At 35.3% G+C, this 24,831-nt stretch overlaps 1 protein-coding gene across 3 annotated transcripts in view; it reads left to right on the top strand.

Moving 5' to 3' along the window:
- Positions 1-23,936, top strand: part of Dbct (Dihydrolipoamide branched chain transacylase E2) — a 54,352-nt gene extending 30,416 nt beyond the window's left edge. For 2 of the 3 annotated variants that reach the window (XM_081762547.1, XM_081762545.1), the window contains exons 6-8: positions 3,249-3,635; positions 9,253-9,324; positions 19,590-23,936. In XM_081762547.1, coding sequence (XP_081618673.1) covers positions 3,249-3,635; positions 9,253-9,324; positions 19,590-19,757 — 627 coding nt within the window. In that variant the 3' untranslated portion in view covers positions 19,758-23,936. Of the gene's footprint in view, positions 1-3,248; positions 3,636-9,252; positions 9,325-18,524; positions 18,992-19,589 lie in introns of those variants that run through there. The other variant, XM_081762546.1, reaches the window with a different exon arrangement.
- The last annotated feature ends 895 nt before the right edge of the window (positions 23,937-24,831 follow it).

The raw sequence follows: 24,831 nt of genomic DNA, 5'->3' as shown, positions 1-24,831 counted from the left end.
CCTTGAGAAGTCGACGCACCACTTTGATTTTCGTTTGCCCTTGCACCTTGCGTTTCATTTCGATTTTCATTTGGACTTGTGTTTTATCGGCCATTGCCTTGCGACTGATTACCACTGTTTGAGTTGTTATTATTTCTGTTAAAATTACCTCGACGTCCACGTCTATGAAATTTCCTTTTCCATCCCTGTTTGAAATTCGGACGCGCACTATTATCACTGCTCACTTCACTACCGTGTTCTACTTTTACATTATTCACACTAACGCCGGCACCACCTTGCTGTTTTTGTTTATTACGCTGATTGTCGTACATATTAGTAATTCCTGACAATCCTTCAATCGACTGCACACTCGCAAGGAACTGATTTATGTTATCAGGCATAGAGCCCATCATAGCTAATTGGTACCGCTTGGGCAGGAGAGTGATGATGTGTGACAACGTAATAGTTGGATTTTCGTATTCTTCCAAAGCTTGAATTTGACTAAAACGCTCTGTTACAAAATCAACAACACTACTATAACGTTTTGGGTCAAACGGAATAGAACGCAAGTTACGCAGACGTGTGGCTTTTACTAAAGGACTCTCAAATGCATTCTGAAACTCTATCACAAATTCTTGAAAAGTTTGACACTTCTTACCATGTAAATCGTACCACTTAAGTGCACTGTCTTTAAGAATCAATGGCATGATCGTCAAATATTCACTTTGAGGCACTCCAGCGAACGACATTTCTCTACCGATATTTTCTAAAAATGCACTTGCACTTTCCTTCATCATATCACCTGAAAATGTAGAGAGTTGCTTAATGTCTGCTAATCGCAACGAACAACGCCTTGCTTTCACTTCACTATTTCTTGCACGCTTAATACGCGGACTTTCTCTTTCGGTTTTGATTCTTGACACGGTTCTCTTTATTACGTCACTTTCCACCTCTGTATCGGACGCCGTTGGAGACTCACTGCTCGATTTTCTCTCACGCTTCACACTGTGCACGGAACCTGTGTTTCTTTGTGACATATTACTTCCAGTATCATGGTGCTCATTTGCTAATTCTATACGCTGCACACGCTCTGATAATCGTTCCACATCTTGCTTAGTTTGTTCACTTAATTCACTGGCGCGGAGACACGTTTCAAAACACTGTTGGTTAAATTTACTCTGTTCATGACACACTTGAATACACTCTTGCACTGCTATGCCGTATTCACTTTGTTTAGTCTCGCACTTCTGAATTCTGCTTTCACGGTACTTGTCGAGACTTTCGACCAAACGCAACCTTTTTTCATAATCATCCACTCTATTGTGACATTCATTTAATTGACGTTGTTGGTCGTTTACTTGGCGCGTATTTTCTTCAACTGTGCCTCGGATATCATGCACGGCCCCAGCTAATTCACGCACACTTCTACGTACGTCTTCACTTGTATTAAAACACTTTAATTCCACTGCTTCAATTCGTTCTATCAATTCTTGCCGCACTGCACTAATACACTTATTCACATTGTTAATTTCACCTGACAAATCATCTTTACATTGAGATATGTTTTCACGACACTCGCCACGTAATTCATTGATATCGTCTTGCATTTTCTGTTGGTTTACATTTATCGCCTCAACGCTTTCACTCACACGCTTTTGATTATCACTCAATTCATTTTGGCTTTCTTTAATTTCATTAATTGATGCACTCAGTTCCCTTTGCATAGATAAGAGAACTGTTCTAAGATCACCCTCAGCCATGATATTGCAAATATAACAAACTCGCTAACACAAATAATTGACTAATTTCTGCAAAAATCTAAGAATGCAAATAATAAAAATATTCTAATTTAGACAGGATTTAGGCTTCAATATGCAAGGATGAATGCACTGGATAAGGATACAATGACACGAATTTCATGTACTTATTGACTCTGAGATGGCGGCAAAAATTACGCAGCAAGTTTTGAACATCAAGAATACCTAGGCCTATGATCATAAACACAAAAACTGAACATTTATACAAAAAGAAAGGTTTCTGCCTCGACATATATATCCCGGCACCATTTTATAACGTTTACTCCATAGGATGGTGATCCAAATAGAGCAAGCATTATATTTGATAGTCGTAAATAGAACGTTTGCCCGAGCGTTGACGATGAAACAAGTAATTATATGAAAAGACCCTTCAACGCCAACTACACGTAAGCAAAAATTCTACGTACAACCTTTAGAGACACAAAAGATTCAGCATCATATTTCCGAAAATTAACAAATTACGCAAATAATAAGTAAAAAGTAAATTTTGCACCATGTACTCAAATAGACAGCCACGAGGCATAGGAGATGACATGCACAAGCGCAGAAAATACTCGTCAATCGATTCGAAAATTTTAATTATATTGATACTTACATAGCTTTAAACTAGGAGATAACAATTAAGATAATAATATATATAGATGTTTCTTATATTGTGAAAAATAATTCGATTCGACTATGTACGGAACATGATTACACAGTGTCTTGTTGCAGCAGGGTAGGAGAAGCTGTTACACATTCGTCTCTTAGGCGCCAAGTAGTTTGTCTCCCGCTAAATCTCTTCAGCTCTCGCTGTTCGCGTGGGTTTCACGCGTTAAGTGACGTAAGAGCGGACAGAGCTGTGATTGGCTGAAGAAGTGCTGATCAAGGTCACTCCACCCACATGCATCCGCTGAGCGAGAACACACACACACTCACACATAGAAACGTCGTCTGCTAGTATATGCTAGTCCTTTTAAATTAAAAAAGAGAATTAAACTGCTTAAGCTGCATATTACCAAAATGATGAATAAATGAGTTTATGACACTTAATGGGTTTCATCTCACACTATCCTCTATTGCAGTCGGAAGTTATAGATCTGTTTCAATATTGAATTCTCATTATTTTAAAGTTTACCATAGTTTCATAACTGTGAAACGAAACTCACTTGTTTTATTTAAAGAAGTCTTGTATTTTTGTCAAGTCCTGCGCATGTAAATTTTCTGTTCATAAACACTATATTGGATTGAAATTTAAAGATCTTGGGAGGTGGGAGGAGACAAGTTCTCATAGCCTTTATGCTCTGAATTTCTTCGATAATAACTGAGGAAACTATGACCTTAAGAAGTACAGTAAAAGAGAGAGAAATAATGCTTTTTATGTTTATTTTAATAGTCTGTTGCACAATATTCTCTGTATATTGTTGAACTCACCATAATTATAGGATTTTAATGGGATCTATTTAATTTCAGCAAATTCCTCATTTTGGATTCTTTGATGAAATTATTGTGGATCAACTAAGCGATCTCCGAAAGAAACTGGCGAAGCTCACAGAATATAAAATCACCTATATGCCTTTCTTCATTAAAGCAATTTCACTTGCCTTGCGTGAATATCCGATACTCAATTCTTCTGTAGATGCTGAATGTGAGAATATAACGTACAGAGGCTCCCACAATATAGGGTTTGCTGTAGATTCTCCTATTGGTCTCATCGTTCCAGTCATTAAAGATGTCCAGGATCGCACCGTTCTTGAAATTCATATCGAATTGAGAAGACTGATTGATTTGGCAAGTGCAGGATCACTGAAGAGGGAAGACCTCACTGGTGGCACTTTCACCATTTCAAACATAGGTCCTGTAAGTATTAACTCACATTAACTTCTAAATTTCTAATTTACAAGCTTTAAAAACTATTATTTATGTATTAGATTTTGTAAATAATCTTCGTATCAGTCTACTTAAATGTTCGTTTTCTCAAAGTTACTCCTGGGGGGGCATTGATGCCTCACTGCCAGAACACTCGCCTCTGGTGTGAGAGTCCCTGGTTCGATACAGGTCATGTTAGTTTGTATTTGTCAACTTGTATTTGAAATTAAGAAGTGATGATTTGATGATTATGAAATGAAATCTTTCAGTATTACGTCCCACGGTTATGTCGTGTACGCTAAAGGAGGAGACGGTGATGATGAGAAATGAATGAAATGGTAGAATGAAGGAAGTGGGAAGAAACGGGAAAACTCGAGAAAATCCACGCACATAGTGTTTGTCCAACACAAAGTTCACTTGACATAAGCGGGGATCGAAAAAGGGGCTCTACGCGCCAGAGTTGAACGCCATACCACTGAGCCACCGCAGCCCCTTTTAATGATTATATTTTATTTGTTGATGTTTCTTTCTAGAAAGGAAAATAGTTAAGTGCTTAGGCGTAGAATTGAGAATGCGATATATACATGTACGTTACAATCCTTAGATCATTAGCTTTAGCACACTCAAATTTGACTTTTCCTTGTGATATCGTTAAATACTCATTAGAACATGATTCTTTCATTCAAGATGTTGCCATATGCTCCATTGACTGATTTCAAACATCGTTAACAAGCTAACGTAGTACATGATCTAAGCATAGGTCTCTTGTGGTTATATTTACGTACGCGCCTTTGGCACAGGAGACTCAGGTTTAATTCGCGGTAAGAGCTCATGTGGTTCGAATCTCAAGCCACGTTTCACGTTTCATATAGCCTCGCTGGTTAAAGAGACTAAACTCCAAATCAACAACAACTGAGCATATAGATTGATAATGCTTAATCTGTTCTGTAACTATCCTCTACATTGAAACGAATGAACCACTAATAGCATTTTGTTACGAGATTTTACGCTTCAGAACTTTATACTGTCCTTTTGTGTGTTACCCGTCCGGGAATATTCAGAAGCCTGAGAGTTTCTATAGTGCAGTTCCACTAACCTCCAGCTTGGTTTCTCGTCTCATCTTAGATTGCCATTTTTGGTCTGTCATATGAAAGAGAGCACCGGCTGCAGGGAATGGTATTTGGAGTTCAGAGAGTTTTAGAAAGTTTTTCTAATTTAATGTACCGTATTTTGTAGATTGCTAGAATTCCGCGACTTGACTATATTACATGAGAACAAATGGAATGCAGTCTCTGTCGGTTGTGTTCATTGCTTATCTCTGAATTATCAGCTGTTAAGCATACCGTTCGTCTTCCTCTGCGTCGTGGCATGCATGAACAACATAAAGCGAGACAATATAGCGGCCTCTGTTGAATGAACGGACATGTCGGCATCCGACTTCTGATCTCGCTGAGATAGCTGCTCCGAAGCAAGGTTGGCAGATGGAATATTGGAGCATTAAATACGAGCTTTGGTTCTTGAAGCTTCAACTCCGGTGCAGTCTTGCTGATAAATGAAGTGATTAAGTAATCCATAGTAAACTTAGGTGTTCTGAAAGATGAAAAGTTAGATGTAAAATAGGTTACGTGGATAATAATAGAAATAAAATACAAGAGCCACCTTTCGATACTCAATGAATCCGTTAAAAACATGTTTGCTCAAGCTTCTGCTGGATAAAATAAATCCATGCTTTTGTCATTGACCTACTTTCAGTAACACCGTTAATTGTATTCCTCTCTTACTCTTCGACCAACTTGTACAAACATGCGCCAAATTTTCCCGTAATTTATTCTACTGGCCATTATCAATATTTAGATGATTAAGACAAAAATAAATTGTGACTCATCATTACCTATAATAACAATAATAATAATAATAATAGGGCTCATAGCGAGTCACTTTTTTTAACTAAAAGTTACTTTTTTTTTCAAATTTGTCACTAAAAGTTACTTTTTTGGGGAGTTAAAGTGACTTTTTCGTGTGATTTATGTTTTGCATTGGCAGTTTTCTAAGAAAAATATAGAAATAAATGGAAAAAGGCAGAAACTTGTTACTCATTACTCTTCCGAAAGCTTCAGTACTTGCTGCCACATGTAAAACAGTCAGCTTTATTCTCACTTCAGCTTTTATTCTTTCTAAAGCACAGTGGATGGTTGGTGGATGCTTAGGCTCTCAAGGTGGAGTTCAGAACCCTTCTGTGTTTATTCTTTCTTCTATCATAATAGTCTTTTAGTTTTCTCTCGTAAAAGTTAACGCTTCGCTCAACGTTGTGTTTTATGATGCTCGTCTTGTGTTATGCTTCTTGTATGGTCTTTTTAAGAGTAGGTGATGAATTTGAATATTTCATGGCTTTGAGAACTCTCAATACTAAGTTAAATATAATGTCTGGGATGAAGAAATTCAGAAATAGGCCAGAACTGGTTCCACTTACTCAGAAGCTTCTTACATCTGCTAAGTCTGCTTACCGTAACTACAAAGCATACTTAGTAAACCTAAGAAAGGAGGAAGCTCAAAAAGAAGAAGTAAAGAAGAAAAGATGAAACAAAACAACAAACAAAGAGAGAGATGATGGAGTAATTGACAAAGGAGAAAAGGGGCATGGTGTGATTTTGGGCACTTTTTCGTGTGATTTTGGTCACTTTTTCAACTATTTGCAAGAGACCAGACCGCTGTGAGCCCTGCAATAATAATAATAATAATCTTTTTAATTCCCCTATAGAGTAGAATTTCTCAATACTTCGTTTCATCTATAGTCTAAGATATAACGAGAACATTTGTACAAAATTTTAGCTCTCTAGTTCCAACCATTTTGGAAATATGTTGAAGAGCGAACACATACTTAACCCCTTGTCTGCCTTAAATGTTGAGTTTTCAGAATTTCATCTTACCAATATTATATTAGGGTTTAAGAACATTTTTAAAAAAGAAATCAACTTCCCACGGCCAACGATTTCGGAGATATGATGAATGAATGGTGAGAGATGTTCAATCCATCTCCCTTAGGGGTCACGTTTTACAAAACCTTGTCTTATCCACAGCCTAGATTTCATAAACAATTCCTATAAAATATCAATTTTGTTTACATCAGTTTTCTGGGATCCGGTGAACGGTGCCAAAAATATTTAACTGCTGCGCCTTTTTTCCCCGTTAGGAATCGAATTTTGCAAAACTCTGTCGTATCTACATCTTTACCTAATGTCTTAGCTTTATCTGATGTCTAGGATTCGAGATAACTGTCTGATGAGGAGTCGTGCGTAAATTTAAATCATAGTGTCTTTAATATTAATGACTAGAATGGTAAGTGCAGGAATATTGTCGTGATTCATTTTGTAAATGTGTTTTTTAACAAATGCAGTTGGTATCAAAAGGTAGTTCTTTTATTTTATTCCTGCATTTATTATTATACCATGTTTTACATAATATTTGTATCCTTCAGAAGAAAAGCCACGAAATCGCTTGAAATATTGTATCAAGGAAAAATTTGACAACGTGTATTGGGCGGGAAATACAATAAATATGCGAGTACATATAAGAAGCACCAGCACATACCTGACAATCTAGTTAATTTAACTTTGTTCATGTTGGGACCAATGTCAAGATTGAAGCGTATATCTTTAGCTAGCGTCACTCGCGTTAAACGGCAGTCAGTGAGGTCATTTTTTAAAAAGTAAATTGAAAGAAAATGAGTTAATTTAGACTTGAGTAATCTCAGACATCACAAATTTTGTTATTAATTAGTTTCTGAATTCACAGTCATTCTGTACCGTTATTATTATTATTATTATTATTATTATTATTATTATTATTATTATTATTATTATTATTATTATTATTATTATTATTATTAACAAATTTTGAATGTTGCAATATGTCAGGGGTGCCCACAAGGGGGGGCTATGATGCAAAGTGCGTCATTGAAATATTTGGGGGGGGTAAAAATCTGTATAAATATGTTTCAGGGAGTGTAAAAATTAATCGAAAAGAAGATTTTTTTTCATGGAAGAACACTTACGGGTAGACAATTGGGGGGTGCGTCATGGATATAAGGGGGGGTGGGCACCACTGAATATGTTGTCCATTAGTGCTTTATAACCATTACTTGTTACTCACAATGTTGTATTAGAGACATTAATTAAGATGAACGTTTTAAAACCACATTAAAAAAGTTAATATACAGTGCGGCAATTTGAAATGGAGATTAGACCTGTAGAAAACAAGAGAGTGAACATGTAAAGTTTTTTACCTTGGATCCAAAGTACTACCCTCCTGCATCCATACATCGTTTCTCCCTGCTTGTTAGTGGATAGAAGGATTGCTGGAAGTCCTGTTGTGGAATCCTGTTGAAAACTTTTGTCGTAACCTTCTTGATGGCCGTTGCGTTATCCAAGTACGAATGTTTGAATGCAGATTTGAATTTAGGGAATAGAAAATAATCACACGGGGCCTGATGTGGTGAATAGGAAGGGGAGACAACACACTGATCCCTTTTAGGATAAAAAGTCTTGCACAGTCACGGTCTTGTAACTTAGGGCATTGTTATGGAGCAGACTCCACTGAACACCATTTTGATACGCAGGCCTTACACGTGTGATACGTTGCAGTAACCGCATAAATACCCCAAGATAAAAGGAGGCATTAAGTGTCTGTTCTGTAGTCACAAATTCCGTATGTACAATGCCATTACTACCGTGAAAACAATGAGCAAAAGCTTGATTTTTGATTCTGATTGGCGCAGTTTTTTTGCTTGTGAAGAGCTAGGAGACTTCCACTCTGCTGATATTGAAAGATGCATGTCTCATCTCCAGTAACGTTACTCAGGAAAAAGTTACCTTATTTGCGGTAGCAATCGGTTCTTTGCAGTGATCAACCCTGTCCCTTTGTTGATCATTTGTTAAGGAATGAGGCACGAAACAGGCACAGACCTTCCTCTTGTTGAGATCGTGGGTTGTTATTTGCCGCACAGTTTCTTTGTTCACGTGCAACTCCTCAGCAACGATTCGCAATGTCTCATTTCGGTCTTCCGTGATCGGTGTCCTCACTTTCTCGACCAATTCCTGTATTCTGACTACCTTCCTACACCCGGATGGTCGTCGTTTTCAATTGACTCCCGTCCCCCTTGAAACGCCTGTGCCATGCATATACACACGCACGGGATAAGCAAGTGGTCACATGCACTTGTTGCAACATTTGGTAAGTTTCTGTAGCAGTCTTATCTATATGCACACGAAGCTTGATGTTCATTCTTTATTCCGACACAGCTTACCAACATCTGTCTACACTCACAACGTGTACACTCGTAACTGTCAGTCAAGATTAGTGCTTTTTGTATCAGTTATTCATGAAACATTCTTCTTTTGTTTGCACCGCTGCTCACTTGCACAGATGTGCCATATGTTGAGAAAAAAATCAGTATCGATTTCAAATTGCCACACTATATATATATATATATATATATATATATATATATATATATATAAATAAATCAAGTAAAGAAATATAATGAAGCCTCAGCATATATGAACATTTACTAGGCATATTTTTTTTAAAGAATGTTAAATTTACTTTTCAGATTGGTGGTTCCTACGCAATTCCAGTGATAGTTCCTCCACAGGTTGGAATTGTTGCATTAGGAGAAATTCGGGTAAGGAGTTACGTTGTGATACAAATTGTGGAAAAGTGCTTGTTGAGGGAGGATCAAATCCAAGTCTTCAGCTTACCGTGCCGGTTTGCTACACTACTTAGTCGTACCCCAGAACAACTACACACATTCGCATCTGTAATACTAGCCAATATCTAATATATTAATGAACACTTATGACGGTTGTAATAGATGGACACACAGGGTATTTCAGTGACGCGCAGCAAAACTTCAGGATTGAATATCAACATAGGTGTCAAGGACTTACTTTCCGTTCTAGGCTCCTTCAAAACTTGAGGCTCCCTATTCTTGAAACAAGTATATATTTAAAAACATGTATTAACGCCGAAGAAACGGTGAACTAACGAAATCATACATAAAGAATTGCACCTCGGAGGGGTCTTGTGTAAGAGAGTTCTGCAGGAGTGAGGGACCTGCTTAGGCATAGAAGAAGGTACTAAGAAAAAACTCTGGAAGGTCAAATTAAAAGTTTACGTAAAGTGATTCAAAAATGCGTAGCTACATTTTACTTGATAAATTTCTCAAGATGCAGGTGAGAAAGAAGTTCAAATTACGTGTCTATGGAAAGACGTAATATTCTTTAAATCACGAAATTGTTTTGGTCATTAAAACAGGATCTCGTTACCTTACAAATGATCAAAATATCCACCATCTGCACGTATACAGACCTTTGAACGTAGTATCATATAACCTTTTTCACGCTCCCAAATTCTAGAGAGAGTACGTGTCTTCTGAAGCAGTCACTCTCTGGTTGCGGGGAATTTTGTTGCCATAATTGCTGACGAATACATCAAAAATTTCACATGATCCCGTAAAAGAAGGTTTATTGGGTGTAAATCGGGTGATTGAGGAGGCCATCTAATTGATAAATTCGACCAATCCATTTTCTCAACTGCAGCCCTACATTTTATGAATACGTTGCACATGTTAAACTGAACAATATGTTGTCCACTCAGTGAATCACAGCGCGATCTCTTCCTCTGTTCTCTTGATCCACAAATGTTACTTCTATATTCCAGTAGCTCACGAACGTCGATACATGACGTTAAATATATATATATATATATAAGTAATTCCTTCAAAAATTGAATCCGAGACCTTGCGCGAAAGGCGAGCACGCTAACCAGTTTTTCTAGGTTTGCTTTAGTTTTCTATATCTTGCTTTAGTTACACAGTGTACAGAGTCCGTTAAAAAATATGGACACACTTTAAGAGATGATATATGTGGGCTTTTTTGAAACTAGGATTGAAGGATGGTAGCAACGTGTAGTATGGTTATCTCGCAAGAGCTGTCATTACTTACATGAACTGTAAAATGAACATGTGATGTAAAATAGTGAATCAATATGGCTGGCACACGGTTATCGTTTGAAGAGAGTAAGAATATTTTAAAGTGGTATTTCAAGTTTGAGAACGTTGGGTCATGTTTTACAGTCATGCAAGTAACGACATCTGTTGAGAGATAACAGTACTACACATTGGTACCATCCTTTGATCCAAGTTCCAAATAAGTACCGAGATATCATCTGTTAAAGTGTGTGACAGACTGTATATAACCTTCACTTTGATTTCCAAGGCAAACCAAATGATCGTTGACCTGATTTGCTATCAACGAAACGAATGTGAACGACCGGAACTTTTTTTTTTACATTATATATATATAAACTGTTAGAGTCTCATTGTAGACGTTTATGTTACGCACAGAAGTACGTACAATTAGATACATATCACTTTAAATAATTTATCGGATTGTTCTGAGATTAGAGTGCCACGGATCAAAAGACTTCGTAAGTGAAACACTGCGCGTTTCCGAACCCTTGATACTTTTTCTTTCTTTGTCTACGTTGAGAAATCCATCAAACGAAATGTTGCTACGCATTTCGGAACCATCCTGTTTACTTTAATTGGACATTCCAGATTAATTGTTAGTTTGCACTTTCTGTAATCGTGAAGTTTTCAGACTTTTTGTGGGAAATTCCTTTACACAAGACCATTTCCAACTGCCGTTTCTGCTATTAGTTGTGTATAATATGCTTAGCTTGCCATTTGTTTGACATAAATACGTGCGATATTTTGAGAGATATGCTAGTTTAAAAATTGGGTACTAAAACTGTTAAAGGGCCCTAGCTCGAAAACGGCCCTTGCAGCCTATGTTGACATGAACTTCTTTACTTACGTATCTTTGAGAAATTAAATCTTGATTTTTTTGTTGTCCCTTATTGAAACATACTGTATGTATCTAGAGAATGGTGTTCCGGAGCTGGAGATCTTGGTTTGATCCTCGTCTCACTCTCACTTCTTTATCCATTAAATTTCGTTGAATTCACACCTAGAGAAGACACCGTCATTATTGTAAGTATTCTTCAAGTACCGGGAGGTCACTTGCCGCAAACTGAGAAACTGTCATGCACGACGGTCCTGAGCTAATCTCTTCGTATTCACATAGCAATTTTCTGTTTTAATACCTATCCATCAGTTGTAGTATCTTTTTCCTACAACCGTACGTTATATTATTAATATGTTCCTCATGATGCAGTTCCTTCCCAACCGATGTCCCACTTCACACCCATACTTTAAAAGCCTTCAATCGTTTTTTGTCGCTTTTACACATTATGCATGTTTCTGCCCCATAAAGTTCAATACCCAACACAAAACATTCGATGAATCATTTTCGTAACTTATCTTCAAAGGCCCACAAAATGTGTTTTTCATCTTCCTAAGTGCTTATTTCGCTTTTTCTCTTTTTCGTTTATACTTCTTGTCTTCATTATTAGTACTTGATACCGAAAACTAGACGCTCTACTTCTATATTTGAAAAAGGCAGCTTCATTCCAGTCACCATTGCTTTTGTCTTTCTAATATTTATTTTCATCCCATATTCTTCGCAGCTTTCTTCAAGTTCTATATTATTATTAGCTGAAATACTCCTTCTTCGCACTAGGAGAATAGGTTTATAGGAAATATTTGAATCCCCTTCACCCTTAGAATACTTATGTCAGTGAAAGTGTAATGAAGAAAATAAAAGATTCTCTATTTTTGGCATAAATATTAAAACAGTTTACCACCACGAATACGCTTTTAATAAAATTGATTCAAAACCCCAGCTTGAAGTGGGTACTTTATATCTTCCAAAAGTGATTTCAAACGGGTCAGACGTTTTCCCGATCCCGAAAACTTGAATTCGACACAAATCTCAGTCATTTTGATATTTTTTCACCTCTCCCTCTTCTGCCGATAGGTGTGAACTTCGACTTAAACGGCATTGGGGGCGTCACTATTCATATAAGCAGCTCCGAGAACTACGGGTTGCATTATTTTTATATGTCAGTAATTCCACCTCCCATCTCTTCGGGTGTCTTACTCCCACAGTATTTTTTCCTGATTTAAAGTCATATATCTACCAGGTTTGGTTAAAATTGCTCCAGACGTTCGGGATTTACGCTGGAATATACATAAATTCATCTATATCTATCTATCTATCTATCTATCTATCTATCTATCTATCTATATATATATATATATATATATATATATATATATATATATATATATATATATATATATATATATATATATATATATATATATATATATATATTGCCTCCAAATTCCAAATCGATCTGCCATGCCCGTGCATGCAAAAAGCTTGGGATTAAATGTCATTATGATTGTAACCTAATAGCTTCACAAGCATAAACTATGGATTCGATAATAATCTCAGTTATTTGAGATGTTCTATTTTTCACACTCTGTCATCCCCAGCCGCTGGGGCTGAACTTGGACTTTAACGGTATCGGGAGTGTAATTAATAATCTCAGCAACATCGAGAACTATGGATTCGTTTTCGATTATTTTTACATGTCAGCCCCTTCTCACCACTCTACGAGTGCCATTGAGAGTTGAATGTAGACTTAAATGGTATAGAGAGTGTCACCAATCAACTCAGGGGTCCCGAAAACTAAGAATTCGTCACTAATATCGCTCGTTTTATATTATGTTTTTATGTTGCCAATCCTCCTCCTCCCAGGGTACTAATGGAGGCTAACTTAAATTTTAACCGCATCAGAAGTGTCGCTATTTATTTATTTATTTGTCATCAACATAACAGGCATAAGCCAAATTATAGTGTTGGTGTATTACAGAATAAATTTACAGTAGTTTTCTTAAACATATAATTCATATTACAGATGTCAATTTCTTTGTGCTCGACACATATTTTGTTAAGAAGAGCATATTCTCCAAATTGTCGACTTCAATAGTACGTTAGCCCTTGCTCCTTTTTTTTTTTTTTTTTTTTTTTTTTTTCAACAGAACAGGCCAGAGTTATCAGCACGAGTTTTAAATGTCGGGACATGAAAATTTAGTTTTCGACATCAGATCTGTAGAATTAAACTTGTTTTGTATTACTTTATGAAGAAAAATTAGATCTATCACGTTTCACCTTTTGTTCAAGTGTAGGGATATAGAAGTTGTGTATTAGTGTTAGTTTTCATAAGACGGATATATTCCAGTTCTCTCGTATACCAAATTTAGATTGGACTTTTTCCAGTTGGTGTCGGTATTGCTGTTGCAATGGATTCCAGATCACAGCAGCATACTCCAGTTCTCATCGGCCATAGGAATAATACATTTTTGTTTATTAAACTCCTTTCCAGTTCTAATTATGAACCTTAACATCTCGAGAGATTCATTAACTATATAGTTAGTAAGTGTTAGTTTCGTATCAAATGTAACTTCCAAGATTTTTGACTGAATTTAAATTATTAGTAAGTTCTGATTAATTGAATAAGTAAACTATACTTGATTTTTGTTTCTAGTAAAGAATAAAATGTTACATTTGTTTATGTTTACACTAAGTTTATTAAGAGAATACCAGTTAGCAATATTTTCCATGTCATGGTGTAAATTGAGACAGTCATGGATGGTCTGTATCCTAGCGTATATTTTGAGGTCGTCCGCAAAAAGCAATTGGTCACTTATAATGATATATGATCAGGGAGATCGTTAATGAATAAAATTAACAATAACGGACGTAGGATGGAGCCCTGTGGAATTCCAGAATATGCAATATAATCAGTTGATGTATACTGTTTGTAGATAAAAGTTTGTTTACGATTGCTGAAATATGATGAGAAGAACTTGAGCAATGGAGAAGAGAAATTATATTTACCTAGCTTATGCAAGAGTACTTTGTGATTGACTCTATCAAAGCGTTTTCAAAATATCTATATATATTACATCAACCTGATATCCTACATCTGACGAATTTGATACAAAGTCTATGATAATTACAAGATTTGTTGTTCTTGATTTGTGTGGAGTAAAGCCATGTTGATATGATGAGATTACGGGTTGTATATGGTCAATTATCCGTCGGTTTAGAATTTGTTCAAATATCTTTGCGAAAGTACATAAAATTAATATAGGCCGGTAGTTCTTTATTTAATATTTATTATTGATCTTTGGTATTGGGCAAACCATAAATGATTTCTATTTATCTGGAAAAAATATGTTTTTAAAGAGAGGTTGAATGCAATCCGTAGCGCATATGTAAATGCATTTGTACACCCCTTTATAATATGAGATATTCCATTAGGTCCAGGAGTAGTTTTGGGCTTTAATTTTTTGATTGGCGTTTCTACTTCAGATTGAGTGATTTCCTCTACGCTAAGTGATCCCAGTTCACTTCAGCGACCCCGAAATCTATGGACTCTACACTAATATCGGTCGTTTTCTATCATTTTATGTTACCCCCCTCCACTCTTCCTAGATGTGCTAGGGAGTCTTACCCTACTGGAGGCTCCACTTGAAGTTAGAGATCATCAGAACTGCTACCAATCAACTCAGGGACTCCGAAAACTATGAATTCGACACCAATATCTGTCGTTTCTTTATCATTTTTGTGTCTTCCCCTCCCACTTCCCCTAGGAGTGCTAAGGGGGTATTACCCCTACTGGCGTTGAACTTGGACTTAAACGACACCAGGACTGCCACCAATTAAGTTAGCGACGCTGAAAACTAATGATTCGGCACTAATATCGGTCGTTTTCGGTGTTTTTGCGTGACCTCACTTCACTCGCCTGGGTGCTTATGAGGCTTAAATCGGACTTAAGCGGCATCAGGAGTGTTACTATTTATCTAAGCGATCCTGAAAACTGTAGATTCAAGACTAATATCGATCGTTTTTGATCATATTTGTATATAACCTCCTCCTTCTAAGATTAGTAGGGGGTCTTACCCTTACTGGAGGCTGAACTTAGACTTAAAGGGCATCGAACTGTCATCAGTCAGCTCATGGACCCCCAAAAACTATGGATTCGACACTAATATCGATGATTTCGATCATTTTTTTTTATATGTATTCCCTCCCACTTCGCCCTACGTGTGTTAGGGTTGTCTTACCTCAAGAGTACTCTTCCGCAGAAATATGTGTACCAAGTTTGGTTAAAACTGCTCCAAACGTTCCAGAGTTCTGTACCAATGTATATCATCTGCAGACCATACACTCCAATCCATCTCCCTCTTACCGAAATAATGCCTTCCTTATTTCCTTATGCAAACTCTTCGTCATTATCTCTTCTAAACAGATACGAAATAACATTAAGGAGAGGCAACATCTCTGTCAAACTTTCCTTCCAATTGCACTCTCCTCTGTCATTTCTTCTATTCTAACACATAATTGTTTATTCGGATAGAAGTTTCTTACGAGTCATCGTTCGTTCCATTCCAACTTTTTAGAACTCTATTCAATAATTCCCAGTTTACCCTACCAAAAGCCTTTTCTAGATCAACCACATCATGCTCCTCCTCTTTATAAACTTTCATCGTTTACTTTGAAAAGCCAGTAGCATCTTTTGTACTCTCAATAAGAAATTAAAAACATTCCATTGGTGTTATGTTCAATTTTACTCAAATGTTTAAATTTACAATATGCTCAACGAAAACTCATCTTTACCGCGGCACATAACCTGTAAACGTGGCTCACAATCAACTTAATGGCCAAGGGTGTTTATCATTCAGGTTCACACACTTCATAAAAAACACAACCAGAGAGCTGACAATCAGCTCTCATTATCACGAGGTAGAACAAACCTCTTTTTATTTAATACCCACCCCTCATATGACGCTAAACATGATACTGTTTAACTCGAAACTTAAATAAACCTGACTTCTAATTATGCACATAAAATAAGCTAACTTGTGCATCCTATTTATGCGAACCGAACCCATATTAATTCTTTTTAAAAATTTCGATCAAATTTAAGTACAAAAGCCATGCTATTTTCGGTATCAGTGTGATCGTGGAACAGTAACCAACAAAGCACTGTCATTATGTAAGATGTGGCAGTTCTAATTTCATCTGTCTCTTGAAACTCCTCTTGTTCGAACCTATCACGGTAAAACTTCAAATCACTAATATTTCTGTAAAACCTAGGTTCGTCGTTTACGTCTATTTGAACACATTGCAGTAGGGAACACTATTCTATGTTAAGCTGGGGGCCGCGGTGGCTCAGTGGTAGAGCGTTTACCTCTGGTGCATGGAGACTCGGGTTCAAACCCTGCTCCCGCCAAGTGAACTTTATGGTGGACAAACACCGTGTGCGTGGGTTTCCTCGGAGTTCTCCCGTTTCCTCCCACTTTCTTCATTCCACCATTTCATTCATTTCTCATAATCACTGTCTCCTTTAACCTAGCCGCAAAGATTTCATTTCATTTCATTTCTATGTTAAGCTGTAGGTTTCAGAGAGAGGGAAAGGAAGCTCCAAACAACAAAATCCAAGCTCAATCTTTTTTGTTTCCATGAGAAAAAGATGGGAAGACATTTCTATCCTGTTAATCACCCATAAAGTTTCTACAATGTTATGTTTCTTCTCTTTCTTCGTTTTATTATTATTTTATTATTACTAGTTGTTGTGACCGAACCTTTGCCCAGTTGTACACTGTAAGTTAAAATCGTGCTTAATTAATAGTTATAATTGTTTAACTTTTTTTTAGTTTGCCCACCAACTAAGTTGTGATTACACAAATGTTAATGCTCAAATGTAAATATGGCTACGACCCTAGTCTTGATAACAGAAACGTGCTTTGCCGTTTGTTAAGCATCATCATTACAATTCTAAAATAATTGATAAAATATATTATTATAGAAATACACAAATAGTAATATTTATTGTCCTTGTTATATTTTCTTCTACTACTACTACTACTACTACTACTACTACTACTACTACTACTACTACTACTACTACTACTACTACTACTACTACTACTACTACTACTACTACTACTACTACTACTACTACTACTACTACTACTACTACTACTACTACTACTACTACTACTACTACTACTACTACTACTACTACTACTACTACTACTACTACTACTACTACTACTACTACTACTACTACTACTACTACTACTACTACTACTACTACTACTACTACTACTACTACTACTACTACTACTACTACTACTACTACTACTACTACTACTACTACTACTACTACTACTACTACTACTACTACTACTACTACTACTCCTCCTCCTCCTCCTCCTCCTCCTCCTCCTCCTCCTCCTCCTCCTCCTCCTCCTCCTGAACGTATTTCCTACTAATTTCTTTATTCAATCTGATTTCATTGTCAAGTTCCCATCCACATTACTATATGATCATGCTTCTGTCTCCTCTCTGAAAATACTTAGCTATTGGCTCTCCCAAAGGTAATTCATTTGAAGATATTGCACCACTTTCTTTATCCGCTGTTTGTTTCATCATTTTCTTCAGACCCATCCTTTTTTACCACATCAAAGACACATTATGGTTTGTGTTATTATTTATTCGTAATCTATAGATCTACAGAAAATCGAAATTTAACAGTGTAAATTATATTTATGCATGTAGTCTTCAAGAAAATTGTGTTAAATATCTTCTATTATATACGCATTATTTTACAAGGTATCGGCAATGTTACGAACTGGACAAGGAAAGGGAATAATATGTGTAAACTGTTCGCGATTTTTCATTTTTCAGTTCCTCCGAGTTCCAAAGTAGTTTTTCAAAGTATTATGACAATTGCTATATGGGCAGTTTTGTAACAATAAGCATTGTGGCGTAGTTAGATTGAGTAACGTTTTACTAAATATTTCTTGCTTGAAAGTAACTATATTTCGTGCTGTTTCAGCGCCTTCCAAAGTATGATACCAAAGGGAAATTGTTTCCACGTCAGGTGATAGGTCTTTGTTGGTCAGCAGATCACCGAGTCATAGAAGGAGCATTAATAGCTAGAGTTTCGAAAACCACAAAGAGATACTTAGAAGACCCTGGACTTATGCTATTGCATTTGAAATGACACGCATAGTTTTACATTTTGTCGAAAATTATATCGTGATAATTTGATCATTGAAGCTGTGTTATTGTAAAAGAAAGAAAAATAATATAAATTTATGTTGTTTCTATATACTTATAATTAATTAAAAAAAAAGAAGTTTCTGCTATTTGTGTATGTAAGGGAATTTATTCTGCATGTATGTGTTTGTTGTAAAATCTGATCGTGTGTGTAAAACAAATTATATGCATAATGTTGAAAATTCAGATAATTGAATTTAATTCATTATTTATAATTAATTTATTCAAATAGCTTATTATCAGTTTATTCATATAATTTATTATTAATTTATTCAGATGATGTATTGTTAATTTATTCAGATAATTTATTATTAATAATTCAGATTTGAAAGAACCGATTTGGTTCTGTTTTAGCTTACTGTTAAGAAATTAGATTTTTCGTTTCTTTAGAAATAATCTGTGCTTTAACGCTGATTTTGTTGAATATTTTCTGCCCAATGATATTATTGCGTAACTTAGTTGCTTGATACGTATGAGAATCGATCTCGAATGACCAATTTGTTTTTCTTGGTGGAATCGGTCAGAGAAACAAAGCCAAGAATTGAGATCTGAAATATATGTATACACAATTGTGTTTAATGTTGGACTCGAGTTATCATTATTTTAATCCCTGTTACATTCATATTTCACAATGAAAACTGATCGAGATATAAAATAAATGTTTTGTACTGTATCCATTAGATGTGTGAACTTGGTGTATGTCCAGGGCTTGAAAGAAAGAAAAAGAGTTCCTCTAATCACTGTACATTATTAGCGTTAACTTTATATCTATGTATCTCTGCTCATGAGTTCAACATTTATCTGTAGAACAAACCCATAACAGTTTTTCTTACCATTTCAGCGTTTACCAAGGTATGATGACAATGGAGAAATAAAACCACAACATATAATGGGTCTAAGCTGGTCTGCAGATCATCGAGTTATAGAGGGAGCAGTGATAGCTAGATTTTCCAATACTGTAAAGAAATACGTAGAAGATCCAGGAATGATGTTACTGACTTTGAAATGACTGGTAGCAGCTATGTAGCCCATGACATTCCAATATTTATGGTCATTCACTATATACATTTTTTTTCTTGATTTTCGTAAGCATTTAAGGAGTTGCATTATTGAGTTTAAATGAGGTTTTCTTAATTATTGAAACAATAGTAGATTTAATCTTTCAGAATGGGCATTACATATTTTTAGTACATGAGGTGTAGTTGAACTATGCATCAATTCTGTGTATGGTTGATTTGCGTGAGAGACGTAAATGTGATGTTAATTAGAAGTTATGTTAGAATGCTTTCTGAATACTATTTGTGATGTTACTGAAATGTGCTATCTAACTAGATTTTAACAAAATATCAGTTGTTGTTATATTTATGATATTCAAAATGTTAATACCTCGTGAAACCATATTGTTTAATCTCTTATATGAAGGAATAACGCCTATCGATTGTCTTCTTTATAGACATAGGCATAATTTTTGCATTTGTAAATATTGTTACCCATTGAAAGTTTATATTTTTATGAAATGTCGATACATTTGTTGCGTTAGAAAGACTGCGTTCCATGTTAGTGTAGAAACATCTGCATCGATTTTTATTATTATCTTTTATGAAAGACTGCTACGGGAGTGAGTGCAGATGCTTATTGTTGCTCAAGAACAATCTACCTGATATTGTGCCAACCTTTCATTCGCAAAGATCTGAAATAACTGTTTGTGACGAATGAGCTATGTGCCACGAAATCATTATATTCAGTAGTTTTAAATGAACGTATGCCTGGTTCAAGAAGCAGTAGCCTTGAAATTATAATATGTGTACTTTATGTGAATTACTGTTCTCCCTTATTCAAAAGATTACTCATTCGTATTAATCATTCACTCTATCCAGTAGAATGTCAGATATTGTTTGGAAAGCACTGCTAGTCTTTCCAATTCTGGTGCAACGTTTTTCCATCTGATGAAATCTGTGATGTAAAATAATGTTTAGTAATAAGTACATAGCCTCGTTTACAGGAGCTTGTTGAGAACTGAAACTTTGGTAGATCTACCAAAGTAATTGGTAAGAAATGTTAACATAAAGTAGTACAAAGTTTTTTTCTTTGTTTGTATGTTTCTTTTCTATTGTGTATAACAAGTGAGTTTTTTCTATATTGAATATTATTTCATAAAAGTGACGACTTTTTAACTTGAAAAATTGTGCATAATTCAACTCCACCGTAGAAATGGAAAGCGGAGTAAAGAAAACAGCGGCTTATTTTAAGTAAATTGCGTAACACATTCTACAGTTAGTCCTTGAAAACAAATTTCGTTGTTATCCGAAGTAACTGAATAATAGATGTATTTGAAATGCTTAATCTGTTTGAAACGTGAATAGCTGCATATTGAACTAAGAATAAAAGCAATCATAGTAGGTTGATGTGTAATCTGCACGTAGATACTCATCATCATTATCTGACTTAGTAGATTTGAGTTCAGTACCTTATAGTTCAAGTAGTTCTTGATTGACTCACGATGCTGAGTCAGTACCGAAAATTTGTACCCTTACCGGTGTTTGAACCGGATAGCAGTAAAGACGTGAAAGAGAAGTAAGTTATGTATTTGTTTGATACAGTTCTAAGTGGAGATCGTAAAATATGTCAAAAGAAACTATCTACTTTTAGTTAGCTCAATTTTCTTGCTAAAACCAATTGAGCTGTACATGTTTACCCTTGTAAATACAGATCAAACCTATTATAATTGAATAGCCAGCCAACTTCTACGATTCGACTCAGCCGGCATTTATGTCATCTGTTTGTTCCACGATTACTCCTTGCGCAATTTTAATGAAACTTTGTTTTTGTTCCACCCTCCGAAATAAACCTTTTGTTTTTGGTTTCCATTCGTCAAGAATAAGGGATAAACTCCGTCTCATGTTCTAAGTTTGTACGTATGGATACAAAATAATTTCCAAGTATAAACTACTTAAAAATGATCCGATTTTGGTAAAACGTAGTTCATAGTTTCTTTTGATTACGACCGTTAATTACACTTGAAAACAGTGAAGGATAAATGGGCAAAAGGGGTTAGTTCTCCGAACTTGTAAGTTTCCTTATTTAAATAATATAAGAAACTACTTTTTCTCAATAACTCGTACCAAACTGATTCGATTTTGGTGCAGTGTGGTGCTTTGAGTTCTTACAATCCCCACTAGAGGACTCAAGAAGTTACTGGATTTTAATAAATGCAGTATATATTTTCCTTGACTTCTTCCCACAATCCCCATTGCTTGAGGTTGAAATCAGTCATGTATTGAGGGTGGATTTACCACCAATTTCAAAACAAATGTTCCACAATAACTTTTGTAAAAAAATATTCAATTTATGTGGAATATTCAATATTCCGATATACTCCCACTTCTTGTGTTTAGAAATAAGTTGGGAATGAGAGAATGAATTATTCCTCTCCCTCCTTCCGATTTAGGAGATAATTTCCACGATAGTGTCCGTAAAAAAAGATATTCGATTTTGGTACAGTATGCTGTATGTTTGTGAGTTGATATCAGTCAATAACGAGAAAGTGAATCTACCCCTCCTCCATTAAAAAAAAAAATAAGCTGCCCTAGAATTTCATTTACAAAATCCGATTTTTGTAAAACAGTAAGATTTGCAAAGGGTAAAACAGTGAAAATTTTCAATAAATAATAATAAAAGCTTCCGTTATCTTAAAATACACAGTTCACTAATAACTACTAGTTTACTCGGTGAGTTTTAGAGTAACGTTATGTGCCATGTTTTCCACGTAAAATCATGATCGAATATAATGTAATTGTGTGCTATTGAAAGGTAAGAAAATGATTAAAACGAAACAAATTTTCATAGTTTATAGTTAAGTACAAAAATGCAATCTTCACTTAAACTCTACGCAATCTGTATGTATAGTTACCTGGAGCGTATCTGTGAGAACTAGTTTGTTTCCATTGTAAAAGTGATTTATAATATGAACTAAAATTTATACTATAAATATATATTTATATTATATACTATAAGATTTATAGTATAAATTAAATTAATGTAAATATTAATTAAAATAGTTAAGTTTTAATTAAAGTTTAGAGATATATATATATATATATATATTTTTTTTTTTTTTTTGCAACACTCCTATTTCGGGCATAGCTCTACGGATATTCCGAACAAACCACATGTAGGTTACTTTGGAATATATTTCCCTGTGAGAGTTGCGTCAATCACATGTTAGCGATTTTTTTAAATCCATACATATAACTTTATGAAAACAAGTACCAAATATTTACTGTTTGTAATCTAGTCACATTCGTGAAAAATCCTATTAAACTTGAGATGTAACTGAATCACTTATTATTACTTTAAACAATTGTTTTTTCACTTAAGATTGGCAATTGATTGCATTATGGTTTAGTACATTGCTTGTGCGACGTTTATAATAAGTGTTGTGATTTCTGTTGCACCATTTTGCTATATGTTTTACTTCATCTTGTTTCGTATGTGCTTAAATGACTTCTTAATGCACAAGTAAGTTCCATTGTCAGTTCGGATAGTGTGTTTAGCAGACAGATATGGAACATTAAGACAAATATATTGTAGAATAGATTTGTATTTGTGAAATATTGTTCCTTCTCTTCACCATTTCCTTAACAAATTCACTCTGTTATTGTTAAAATTGTACTGGAGTATCAAGGTTGTTTTATGAACTTACTGTTATGTTGATTTTTAAAATCCAAATTGTACCTGCGGTATATTATAGTTAGTTGAAACGTGTGCACATACCTCCAATGGGATTTTATATGTTACTTGTAAGGGAAAAAAATCCTAACGTCTAAGTGTTTTCAGAGAGATGCACGAGACTTATGTGTCACGTATGATGGACTGCAAAACTTCAAATACGAGCTGTTAATGCAATGGAACTTTGGTTTGTCTGGATGATAGATGCATCATGTATTTCTGTTAAATAGCTATTGTAAAATTTTAATGTTGATACAGTTAAGATGTACTTATATATATAATTAAGAACCACAAATAGATCCAACATCAAGGGTACCACCATACTTATTTAAAAGATATTTGTACATTTGTATTAGAATTTTATACTGAAATTTTATTTTCATAAACGGGTGTTTTTAATTGTTTATAAACTCATGAAAAATTGTTACGATTGTTTGAAAATATATATTTTGATAAATTACTTTTGTCATATATTTTTTCTAATCGTATTGGCTCCCTTACATCCTTTTCACAGGCTTAGCATTCCAGTTTCATTTTTCCTCGATATAAATTTGGAAATTGTGTAGATTGAGAATGTCATAAAATATAAAATGCAGTAGTTTAATATATTTCGTTGTAAGGTTGAGCAAAACTGCTCTCGCAAATGAGAATTCATAAGTTGCTATTACTATTTTTATTAAAATTCTTTCCTGGTGTCATGACCAAATACCGATGTATTAAATTGGTGAAAATGAAATGTCCAGTCAGGTGAATCATTTCCAGAGGCAAAAAAGATTACACAACACTATCAACGGCCGGTCGAACTCCCTTTCACACTATATTGGGTGTCTGACGACAGTACCAAACTCGTTTCCTAGACATGCTATTCGTTTCGTTGGTTAACGGCTATCAGCTCGTATACAAAATTGTTTCAACCAACAAAAACAGCAAATGAAGTCGACGTTGATCTGAACCCACAACCCTACGCTCCGGAGTCAACTGCCTCTACCATACGGCCAGTACAGCAACCGTTACTCTTGCTTTCGTCTGATATCTTCACGCTTAGACATTTTCCCTTTTCTCGCAATCTTTATTCATTCTGCACAAATTACTTCTCATTTCTTGTACAACTCACTGAACCCTTCTCAGCGTTGTATATTATGTATTAGATTTATAACTCCTAGTTGCTTCATTCCCGTGCCAGTCAACACCTTAGCTTCTTGACGCTATATGAAGTCAGAGTGCCTTATGTCAGAAGAATGCTACAAATGGTGATAAGAAAAATAGAAACACCTGAACGAAATTGCAACTTACCAGGTTAATATGGTGTCGGGCCACCTTTCGCCTTCAGAACAGCCTTGATGCGACGTGGGATG

The sequence above is a fragment of the Thermobia domestica genome, chromosome 6 (genome assembly GCF_964235325.1).
Source record: "Thermobia domestica chromosome 6, izTheDome1.hap1.1, whole genome shotgun sequence".
In the NCBI taxonomy this organism is placed as follows: Eukaryota; Metazoa; Arthropoda; class Insecta; order Zygentoma; family Lepismatidae; genus Thermobia; species Thermobia domestica.
This window is presented reverse-complemented; position numbering and strand designations above follow the sequence as displayed.